General features: G+C 49.2%; 1 protein-coding gene across 1 annotated transcript in view; it reads right to left on the reverse strand.

The window, feature by feature from the left end:
* Positions 1-2123: 2123 nt before the first annotated feature.
* The window catches only part of LOC148144660 (uncharacterized), a 64561-nt gene continuing 54371 nt past the window's right edge, over positions 2124-12313 (reverse strand). Inside the window, exon 3 of the mRNA XM_087975432.1 lies at positions 2124-4585. Coding sequence (XP_087831558.1) covers positions 2786-4585 — 1800 coding nt within the window. The 3' untranslated portion in view covers positions 2124-2785. The remainder of the gene's footprint in view (positions 4586-12313) is intronic.

Genomic DNA, 12313 nt, shown 5'->3' on the forward strand with positions numbered 1-12313 from the left:
TATTAATGAACCAAAGCCCGCACCCATTCTAAGAGGTGAAGACTATCTAAGTTTGTTCAATATTTTCTATCAGTTTCATGACACTGATCTTTTGATATACGTTCTGTGTCTTATGATGCTGTTCCATGAGGCTTATGTGTCGATGAGGCAAGATGGTACAGATGAGGCGATAGAGAATTACAGATCACCGAGGAAGGATTTAAAGAGAGAGTTAAGAAGAGAAAAGAGAGGGCACGAGCAGTCTTTAGCAAATAGAATAAAGGAGAACCCTAAAGCTTTCCATAGGTATGTGAGGAATAAAAGGATGATTAGGGTAGGAATAGAGCCAAAGACAGAAGTGGGAAGTTGAGTGTGGAGATTGTAGAGATCGGAGAGGTGCTAAATGAACATTTCTCATCAGTGTTCACTCTGGAAAAGAATGAGGTACGAGATATTAGACTTGAAAGGATCGAGGTTAGTTACACACAGGTGTTATCAATTCGAGAAGGAGTGAAAGTAGACAAGTCCCCTGGGCTGGATGGGATTTATCCGAGGATTCTCTGGGAAGCAGGGAAGGAGATAGCAGAGGCTTTGGCTTTGATATTTGAGTCATCGTTATCTACGGGTTTAGTACCCGAGGACTGGAGGATTGCAAATATTATGCCCTTGTTCAAGTAGGGCAGCAGAGATGACCCAGGTAATTATAGATCAGTGAGCCTTACATCTATTGTAGAAAAGATTTTGGAAAGGATTATAAGAGAAGATTTAAAATCATCTAGTAAGCAACAATTTGATTTCAGATAGTCAACATGGTTTCGTCGAGGGTAGGTCACGTTTCACAAACCTCATTGAGTTCTTTGAGAAGGTGACCAAGCATGTAGATGAGGGTAGGGCAGTTGGTGTGGTATACTTGGACTTCAGTAAAACCTTTGATAAGGTTCCACATGGTAGGCTGATGGAGAAAATGCAGAGGCATGAAATTGAGGGTGATTTAGCAGTTTGGATTAGAAACTGGAAGAAGGCAGCGAGTGGTGGTTGATGGAAAATATTCAGTCTGGAGTCCGGTTACTAGTTTCAGGACCACTGCTGTTTGTAATTTTTATAACTGACTTAGACACAGGCATAGGTGGACGGATTAGTAAATTTGCAGACGACACTAAAGTCGGTGGAGTCCTGGACAGTTTGGAAGAATGTTACAGGTTGCAGGGGGAAATTTGGATAAACTGCAGAATTGGGCTGAGAGGTGGCAAATGGAGTTCAATGCAGCTAAATGCGAGGTGATGCACTTTGGGAAGAATAACAGGATGGCAGAGTACTTGGTCAATGTAAAGATTCTTGGTAGGGTGGATGTGCAGAGGGATCTTGGAGTCCATGTGCGTAGATCCCTGAAAGTTGCCACCCAGGTGGATAGTGCTGTGAAGAAGGCATACGGTGTGTTAGGTTTCATTGGTAGAGGGATCGAGTTCCGGAACCGCAATATCATGCTGCAACTATACAAAACGCTGATGCGGCCACCCTTGGAATATTGTGTACAGTTCTGGTCACCCAATTACAGAAAGGATGTGGAAGCATTGGAAAAGCAGAGGAGATTTACCAGGATGTTGCCTGGTCTGGAGGGAAGGTTTTATGAGGAAAGGTTGAGAGACTTGGGCCTTTTCTCATTGGAAAGGCGGCGGCTAAGGGGGGGATTTGATAGGGACATACAAGATGATCAGAGGATTAGATAGGGTAGACAGAGAAAGACTTTTTCCGAGGATGATCACGTCAGCGTGTACGAGGGGGCATAACTACAAATTGAGGGGTGACAGCTTTAAGACAGATGTCAGAGACAAGTTCTTTACACGGAGAGTGGTAAGGGAGGGGAATGCCCTACCTGCTAAGGTCGTCAACTCAGCCACATTAGGGAGATTTAAACAATCCTTACATAAGTGCATGGATGATTTTGGGATAGTGTAGGGGAACGAGCTGAGAATAGTTCGCAGGTCGACGCAACATCGAGGGCCGAAGGGCCTGTTCTGTGTTGGATTGTTCTATGTTCTTTGTTCTATGTTCTAAACTTAGTGCAGGAGGCTGAAAGAAATGAGCAGCTTTAAAACAAAAACCTCTTGGAGCTCAAAGCTTTCAATGAGAGTCTGAGCCCGGTGGTAAGTTCAGGTAACCTTTATTGCAACCCAACTTTGTTACAGCTTGAGATCCCCCCAGCAAAAAGGCAGAGAAAAAGTAGTTTTTGAACAGCTCAAGGTGAAAGTGCACACACCACACCTCCCCTCCTCCCCCGACACCACACTTCCCCTCCTACTCACCCACCACCCCGCCCCCACCCCAACCCCACCACCACACTGTCTTTGCTATTGGCCAGCACCAAGTTGTCCCTTTGTAATTGGATCCTTGGTAAAGCCATAACCCGGAGGAAGTATTGCCTCACTCAGCAATTTCAACCCATACCCTCTCAACAAGTAAGTTTCTCCCTGCTCATTTGCCAGGAAGGGGCAGTGTAGAGTCAACCAGACTGCTGTGGGTCTGGAGTCACGTGTAGGCCAGACCGGGTAAAGGGTGCAGCTGGAACGACCGAGTGAATCCTTTCCCACAATGGCGGTTCCCTTCCCTAACAAGGGAGAGAGTGAATCAGATGGGGGCTTTCTCCCCCGCACCACCCCCTCCCTGAAACGGTCTCATCGTTAGATTCCGAACTCCACATTTCTGACCGAATACCAATTCAGCCATCTGTCGTGGCAGGATTCGAACTCGGGAGTCCCCGGAACCGGGTTGATAGTCCAATCGATATTGGCACTCGGCTGTCACTCCTTCAATCCCCCTGCGATGGCACGTGAACTCGCTGGTGCTTCCGCAGGTTGGAGGAGTAGGTGAAGCCCTTCCCGCACTGAGAGCAGGTGAACGGCCTCTCCCCGGTGTGGACCCGCTGGTGGGTCAGCAGGGTGGAGGCCTGGGTAAAGGCCTTCCCACACTCGGGGCAGCTGAAGGGCCTCTCCCCGGTGTGGACCCGCTGGTGGGTCTGGAGGTTGGAGGAGAAGGTGAAGCCCTTCCCGCACTGAGGGCAGGTGAACGGTCTCTCCCCTGTGTGGACATGCTGGTGGGTCAGCAGGTTGGAGGAAGTGCTGAAGGCTTTCCCACACTCGGTGCAGCTGAAGGGCCTCTCCCGCGTGTGGACACGCTGGTGCCTCAGCAGTGTGGAGACCTGGGTAAAGGCCTTCCCGCACTCTGGGCAGCTGAAGGGCCTCTCCCCTGTGTGGATCTGCTGGTGCCTCATCAGGGAGAAGACATGGGTAAAGGCCTTCCCGCACTCTGGGCAGATGAACGGCCTCTCCCCCGTGTGGACCCGCTGGTGGGTCTGGAGGATGGAGGAGCAGGTGAAGCCCTTCCCACACTCGGGGCAGCTGAAGGGCCTCTCCCCTGTATGGACATGCTGGTGGCTCTGCAGGGTGGAGGAGCAAGTGAAGCCCTTCCCGCATTGAGAGCAGATGAACGGCCTCTCCTCCGTGTGGACACGCTGGTGGGTCTGGAGGTTGGAGGAGCAAGTGAAGCCCTTCCCACACTCGGGGCAGCTGAAGGGCCTCTCGCCCGTGTGGACCCGCCGGTGGCCCTGCAGGTTTGAGGAGCAGGTGAAGCCCTTCCCGCACTGAGAGCAGGTGAACGGCCTCTCCCCCGTGTGGACACGCTGGTGGGTCAGCAGGTTGGAGGAAGTGCTGAAGGCCTTCCCGCACTCGGGGCAGCTGAAGGGCCTCTCGCCCGTGTGGACCCGCTGGTGGCTCCGCAGGTTGGAGGAGCAGGTGAAGCCCTTCCCGCACTGAGAGCAGGTGAACGGCCTCTCCCCCGTGTGGACATGCTGGTGGGTCAGCAGGGTGGAGGAAGTGCTGAAGGCCTTCCCGCACTCGAGACAGCTGAAGGGCCTCTCCCCCGTGTGGACCCGCTGGTGGCTCCGCAGGTTGGAGGAGCAGGTGAAGCCCTTCCCGCACTGAGAGCAGGTGAACGGCCTCTCCCCCAAGTGGACGCGCTGGTGGGTCAGCAGGTTGGAGGAATTGCTGAAGGCCTTCCCGCAGTCGGAGCAGCTGAAGGGCCTTTCCCCCGTGTGGACACGCTGGTGCCTCAGCAGGGTGGAGGCCTGGGTAAAGCCCTTCCCGCACTCTGGGCAGTTGAATGGCCTCTCCCCCGTGTGGACACGCTGGTGGGTCAGCAGGGTGGAGGCCTGGGTAAAGGCCTTCCCGCACTCTGGGCAGCTGAAGGGCCTCACCCCCGTGTGGTCCTGCTGGTGGGCCAACAGGTGGGAGGAATGTCTGAAGGCCTTCCCGTAGTCGGTGCAGGGGAATGGCCTCTCCCCGGTGTGACTGCGCCGATGGGTCTCCAGGGCAGACGGGACACGGAAGCCTTTCCCACAGTCACCACACTTCCATGGTTTCTCCACAGGGCGGGATTCCTCAGGTTTCTCCATGGCCACAGCTTCAGCTGCACACAAACACGTGTAGAGCTCCTCCCTGCCGTGAAATCCCCTTTCAGGCTCCACGCACAGTGCGCTGCAACAGTGGGGGCTCTCGTCCAGTCCCACTGATGCTGAAAACGTCCTCAAACAGGAACCAAAAAGCGTTGATCCCTCTCACAGAAATCACATTCAAAACTTGTTGCGGTCCCGATGGATTGTGTGACTGTCAGACATTGACATCAAAGTGAGGACTGCAGACACTGGACGTTCAGTCGAAAAATGTGGCGTTGGAAAAGCACAGCAGGTCAGGCAGCATCCAAGGAGCAGGAGAGTCAATGTTTCGGGCATAAGCCCCTCATCCGTTAATTTTGAAACTTCAGTCTTCAGATTTTCAAATACTCTGCAAAAAGAGATTACAAAAGTCATCACTATCAGTGCAGGGTAGAAATTCAGAACAAGCAATTCTACTTTCTGTGGAATATTCTTTTGTTGTTCCACAAAATTGAAAGCACCATCCCACTCTCTCTCCTCCTCTGTTCTCACTCAGCTCTAACTAATTCCCCTGAAGGTGCTGATTCAGGATCTTACAGGGGCAGAAAAAGCAAAAACATCAAGACTGACATCTCTCTGAATTTTGGATACCTCCACCTGAAAGTGAATATCTTTCACAACACTGGGATCCTGCTGAGAGTGAGCAGGTCTGATTTTGGGAAACAAAAAAAAAGTGTCAATTCAGGGTGAACCTGCAATGCAGCTTCTTGAGGAAGGACCAGACACAAAATGGTTAATGACCCCGGGAAGGTGGGAGTAAAATGAGACATCAAGGCATTAACACCGACACACTTCAGTCAAACTCTTCTGCTCCCAGTCAGAGCAAAACATACTCTGAAAGTCCAGCCTTCACAACCACACTTCTGCTTCCACTGAAGACAATTAGAGTCACACAGCACGGAAACAGACCCTTTGGCCCAACCTGCCCAGATATCCTAAATTAATCTAGTCAGGTTTGCCATCACTTGGCCCCTATATGGGCCGGGTGCTGGCAACTGGGACTAAATTGGATTGGCTATCTTGTCAGCAAGGACGAGTTGGACCGAAGGGTCTGTTTCTGTGCTGTACGTCTCTATGACTCCAGTTTACCATCACTTGTCCTCGACCCATCTGAACCCTTCATATTCAGATGCCCATCCAGAAGCCCATTAACTTGTCATCGTACCAGCACCCACCACTTCCTCTGGCAGCTCATGCCATCGCTCAAGTGACTCCACATTGAAAGCATCTGGTCTAGTGCACCAGATGACATCAGGATAATCTCAGATCATTCCAGATCACATCGATACTCAGTCAGTGGCTTTCCCGATCAGGATGTTGTACGTGATCAAACAGGTTAGTGGGTAGGCGATCCCCCACCTCAAGTATCTCTACGAGAACTCTCTTGCTGGAGGGTCCCTTGGAGACACTTCAACTAGACTTCATTGAGTTGGAGAAATGAGTTGAGTTGCTAGAAATATATGTTTTGCTTATTGTTGATGTCTTTTCGAAGTGGATTGAAGCCTACCCTCCTCCTAACGCTACTGCTGAGAATGTGGTGTAGATTTTGTTTAAGAAAATAATTCCCCGCTTCAGTATACCTGCGTGCATTGGCTCGGACAATGGACCACACTTTGTAGGTAATATTAACGGAGAACTCTGTTCCCAGCTTTGTATTTGTCGGCAACTGCATGGAGCTTATCATCCTCAGGCGGCCGGCCTTGTTGAATGTTTTAACCAGACTCATGACTAATCTTGCCAAATTAATGGCAGAGTCTGGCCCCTCCTGGTTATGCTAATCCCTGTGGCCTTATTCCAGATGCAATCCATGTCTGCGGGCAAGACGCGACTGTCTCCAGCTGAGTGTCTCTCTGGTCACCGCCTCCGTACCCCTTGGAACGATTCGGCTCCCTTCCACTCAGCTCCACTTCCACCACATGACCAAAGCAATGATTGGTTATGTTCTTGCTCTAACTAGTGTTATGCGTGCCTTTCACTCCCAGGAGCGTGAGGCCTACAGCGATGTTCCCTCCCTTTCAGCCTCGTCACGGGTAGAGCCTGGTTCGTTGGTGCTCGTCAAGAACTGGACTGGCAAAGGTCTCCAACCTCATTGGGATGGCCCCTTCCATGTTTTACTTCCCACCCCTACAGCGGTCACAGTCGCTGAGCGCTCAGCTTGGGTCCACCTGCACCGTTGTAAATTGATTGACCACACCAATCAAAAGGGGGGAAGAGGTGGAGAGAATCCTGGAATCTCAACAAAAGGAGTGCACCCTGTCCAGTTGGGTTTTTGAATCTTGCTGTTGTTCTAATGTTAATCTTATTACAGATACTTGAACAGAAAGACCAGATGGTCCATCTGGACAGTAGAAATCAGTGGGAGTTACCATGTCGTTACCATGTTTTTTTGATTTTACCTGCAGACGCAAGCCTAGTGAGGATAAAAAATGATCAACCCCATTATTATGGTAAATATTTTAAGGACGCCGAGGTACACCATCCCTTTTTGCAGGACGGGCCGACTCGAGAAAAGGGAAGCCTGATAAGGGAAACTCCTCAATCCACAAACAATTTATTTATACAGGCCCACAGAACGCTCTTCACCCCAGAGGCAGTAGTATGTTACTCCTCTCTATTGGGAGATGACTTACTTGCCCCGTCCCCAGTCCCCGATTCCATTCTATTCGTCAGACTTCCTACTGCCGACCCTGCGAAGAGAAATATCACTTTCCAATACCTCCAGTCTGTGTATACAAACAGCTGGTGTAACACTGGCTGGGGTACAGCAGGCCTTATGCGGTACATGGACCTGGAAAGGAACCCTTCCCTTGTGCATTTATAGGCCTTTTCTCTTTTCAGAATCTGATACTGTCACCAAGATCATGTACAATAGAGCTAAGGGAGAGCCCAATGGGAACAGCATTCTGAGGACTATTGTCTCCCATATGGTGCAAGTGCTTGAGTCACTTGGCCCATTTTTTTTACAGCGCTCAAGCGACTCCTCTTGCAAAACCTCGACCCTTTACTCCTGTAGACCTGTGCAGACCCCCTGCTGTAACATTTCAGGAACCTATTTTGGCAAACTCTCCCTAATATACACCAAACCAGACTATTATTTCTTCAGCTAAGGTAAAGCTACCAATTTCCTCATCCTGGATGGCAAAGATATCCCTCATACGGTCAGTATCGGAGCCCTTGTTCCCACAACAGTACCTTGTCCTGGCCAGTGGACAAGTCGATGGAACTTCCATCTGAGGATGCAGCAGCGGTCGCTCTCAGCCAACCTTTCTCCAATTGGAAGGATCCCAAGGGACTGGGTGACAATACAGGACACCCGATAGGCTGGGGAATCCAGAGTCGCCTGAGGTTGGAAGGGTCAGCAGGGGTGACAAGTCAACAGAACCGCAATTCCCTCTTTTGCGGCCTGACCATTCAAGGAAATAAGACTAAAGAGGCTCTGGAACAGAGTAAACCGGGATTCTCAGACCTGTGTCTTTACTCTATGCAGAATCGGTATGCCTTAGACTATATACTTGACCGGGAGGGTGAGGTCTGCACCATTGTCCAAGATAAATGCACTATGGGCATTCCCAATCTCACTGGCAATATTAACTAAGATACAAGAAGAGATACAGAATGACTGAAGGGACCAGTTGGGGAAACTGCAGATCGGGCTCATGGTACAATTGGCTTATCAATTTAGCTATGTCTGTTTGTCGGTATTGGTATTATTAGGTGTTTAATTGCTAGGCTTATGAGGTCCCTTAGTGATATAGATTTGCCCCAGAACTTGTTCCTTTTGTGATCCGATGGCTCATCCACACGTGTCGATGGCGATGATAAATATGACCAGATGAGGTGCCGCTCTGCAGGATGTTGATCGTTGAACCACCTTGAAGGGCATTCGTTTGGACTAGCCTTCTCTTTCAGTGATCGCGGTGCAATCAGAGGGAGGAATGAGGGTGTGGGCATCTGGGTGATAAAGTCTATAGCCTTAAAACTTGTCTTTAAACATTCAGACTAAAATGTAATGCTGAATTATTGAATACATTTACTGCACTAGAAAATAAACAGGCAGGAAGGTTCAGAAAGAGGAGAGAACTTAAAGATAGGGACACCTGGGCTCACCAAGTGATAACAGGATGCTGTAAGGCAATTAAGAACATTTGCCTCAGCATCGGTGAATCTGTGTGAACAGGACACCAAGTGGCAACATTCACAGCCGTTCCCTTGTGAAATGAATGATAGTCTTTGAATCTGACCCTGAAACAAGACTCGGTACTATCCATAACTTTGTAATTAATGGTTGGATCTTGTCCATTATAATGCATTCTTACTACCCCTTGCAAGCAGGGCATTCACAAAATAAATCTTTGCTGTCTTGAGAGTTCAAAAGGACACGAGAGAGAGAGAGAGACCATTTTATTGCTGAGGCTGTTGAATCCCGTAGAGAATTAACTCTTAGTGCTTATCTACTATGGATTGAATTGAATTGCATTTTGGGACTTTATGATGAGAGGTTTTTATTCCAGGCTTCCAAAGAGTATGATCTCCAGGACAAACCAAGAGAGAGGCTTTACAGGTCTGAATTCTCAAAAGGATTCCCTGGGCCACCTCAAATCTCCACTTTAACATGGGAGGTAGGACAAAATGGCTTCTGCTTGGCTAACTCGGTGGGACTGAGTCAGGCAGATACTCACGACTCACAACAAAGAAACCACAGACTGATATAAATCCAGTGAAAAAAACTGCAAATGCTGAAGTAACAAATGTGAACCTAACCATCAATCGCAGAAGTAACGGTTTAATCCTAACCACCAGACAGGACAAATACGATTCCAAGAACAAGTTGTCTACAAGAAATTATGATAGATTAGATTATATTCCCTACAGTTTGGAAATAGGCCCTTCGGCCCAACCAGTCCACACTGACCCTCCGAAGAGTAACCCAGCCAGAACCATTTTCCCTCTGACTAATGTACCTAACACCATGGGCGATTTAGCATGGCCAATCCACCTGACCTGCACATCTTTGGACTCTGGGAGGAAACCGGAGCACCCGGAGGAAACCCACGCAGACACAGGGAGAATGTGCAAACTCCACACAGACGGTCACCCAAGGCTGGAATCGAACCTGGGACCCTGATGCTGTGAGGCAGCAGTGCTAACCATTGAGCTGCCGTGCCGCCCTCGGCTAAGTCAAAACTGCACGAGGACCTTGCAGGATCTGATTGGTTGTTACTATGTGATCATGCTCAATGTCTGACTCTAAACAATGTACATAAGTTCTATCCAAACTCTGCAAAAGTCGGCAGATTCTTCTGGCACTCTAGGAGTACTCATCGGTGGCCCAGTGGTTAGCACTGCTGCCTCACTGCACCAGGGTCCCAGGTTCGATTCCAGCCTCGGGGGGCTGGCTTGTCGAGTTTGCACATTCTCCCCATGTCTGCATGGGTTTCCTCCAGGTGCTCTGGTTTCCTCCCACAATCCAAAGATGTACAGTTTGGTGAATTGGCCATGCTAAACTGCCCATAATGTTAGGTGCATTAGTTAGAGGGAGGTGTGTCTGGGTGGGCTACTCTTCAGAGGATCAGTGTGGACTGGTTGGGCCGAAGGGCCTGTTTCCACACTGTTGGGAATCTAATCTAATCCTTCTGGGCTGATCAGAATCTACAGACCCAGACGAATCAAAGAATAAACTATTGCTTGTGTGATTGACAAAGAGTCAAATCTGAAGATCCGGACAGCAGTCCAGATCAGAACAACCAGATAGGAAACGGTTAATGTCTCTAGGATGTGGGGAGCAAAATAAGACACCAAGGCGTTAACACCAACACCAGGGAGAAACTGAACATACAGGCGTGACAAACATTTGTGGCAAGCCAGAATCACAGATGTACAGCACAGAAACAATCCCTTCAGTCCATGCTGACCAGATATCCTAAATCAATCCAGTCCCATTTGCCAGCACTTGGCCCATATCCCTCTAAATGCTTCCCAACATATACCCATCCAGATACCTTTTAAAGGTTGTAATTGTACCAGCAGCCACCACTTCCTCTGGCAGCTCATTCTTTACACACACCACCCTTTGTATATAGGAGTTGCCCCTTAGGTTTCTTTTAAATCTCACCCTAAACCTATGAGCAATCCCAGATCAAAGATCTTGTCTATTTACCCTCGCCATGCCCCACATTATTTTATACAAGGTTGTAGGGTCACCCCTGTGGGATATAGGTAAAGCAGTGTTACTTCTGCAACCATAATTGCTTCTGCAAGATAAATGAACTAACGCCAGTGTATAATTGTTTCAGCCAAGAGTGGAGTTAACAAGAATGAAAACTATGTGAAGGAAATACATAATTGCTTTTGTATTAGCTAAAGTGTGCATACATGAAATGTGCCTGCAAACAATGGTGGATGTTACAGACAAACAGATAAGGTGCTTTGAGGGGAGGGGGTGTAGGGTTAAGCTAGATATGCTCGTACAAACGGTTATAAGCACCTGTTTCCTGCTTCTGCAAAAACAAAAATAAAACACAATCAAGGAGGTCAGAAGGCTCAGTGTCGGCGAAAATGGGAGGAAACGTTGCTTTCGCAAACAAGGAAGCAGCTGGCAGTGAAAGAGGATATACGCCAAACACTTTGTTCATGCACAAGGCCGGATAAGGCAAGAAATAGACAAGAGTAATGGGCGCCACCGGGAAAGAATGGAGGGACAAACCGATCTTTTGAGGGTCAGCTTGGAACATGGGGGGGGGAGAGGAATGTGACTGAGGGAAAGAAGCTGAATGTGCTGGAGCCAAAGTGGAGGAAGAACAGAGGATGCAAAACCGGCTTAAAGCTGCAATGAGGAATATTGCATGTGCTGTACTTGCACCTGTTGCAGTTACTGGTGGGAACCGGATGCATTTTAAACATCAAAACAGAAAAGATATCCAGCCCTTCCCATTCCCCCTTCCCAATCTCTATCCTTCCGTCCCTCCTCACCCGGCTAACTAAGTCACATACCTGAGTTTGCGGAGGCTGCTCCCTCCCTGCATTCACTCCAGTTGCTACAAGTGACCAATTTCCCCTCCTCCCATCTCTGTCTCCCTCCCAGGATGAAGAGTTGCCCAGAGGGCGGGACATTCACTTTGAAACTGACAGGGCCACTTCCGCGTTGTGACGTCACAAAGGAACTAGGGACGGGTCGAGGAAAAGTGACGGTTTAGGGGGCCGGGCATGACCCACATCGGGACGACGCACTGCGCATGCACTACGCCTGCAGCAGACGAGAACGAGAAAACACTTTCCAAAAAAACCCCTTCCTTCAGAGAATTCCCACAGTGTGGAAGCAGGCCACTCGGCCTCACCGAACCTCCCAAGGGTCACCCACCCACACCGAATCCCCTACATTTAACCCTGAATCATGCACTTTACCTGCAGAATTTGGCGTGGCCAATCCACCCTAACCTGCATATCCCAGAGCACTATGGGTAATTTAGCACGGCCAATCCACCCTAACCTGCACATCCCTGGGCACTATGGATAATTTAGCATGACCAATCCACCCTAACATGCACATCCCTGGGCACTATGGATAATTTAGCATGGCCAATCCACCCTAACCTGCACATCCCTGGGTACTATGGGTAATTTAGCATGGCCAATCCACTCTAACCTGCACATCCCTGGGCACTATGGGTAATTTAGCATGGCCAATCCACTCTAACCTGCATATCCCTGGGCACTATGGGTAATTTAGCATTGCCAATCCACCCTAACCTGCACATCCCTGGGCACTATGGGTAATTTAGCATAACCAATCCACCCTAACATGCACATCCCTGGGCACTATGGGTAATTTAGCATAGCCAATCCACTCTA

The sequence above is a fragment of the Chiloscyllium plagiosum genome, unplaced genomic scaffold, assembly GCF_037043375.1.
Source record: "Chiloscyllium plagiosum isolate Xiang-an unplaced genomic scaffold, Cpla_swu_hap1 HiC_scaffold_27, whole genome shotgun sequence".
NCBI classification, from domain to species: Eukaryota; Metazoa; Chordata; class Chondrichthyes; order Orectolobiformes; family Hemiscylliidae; genus Chiloscyllium; species Chiloscyllium plagiosum.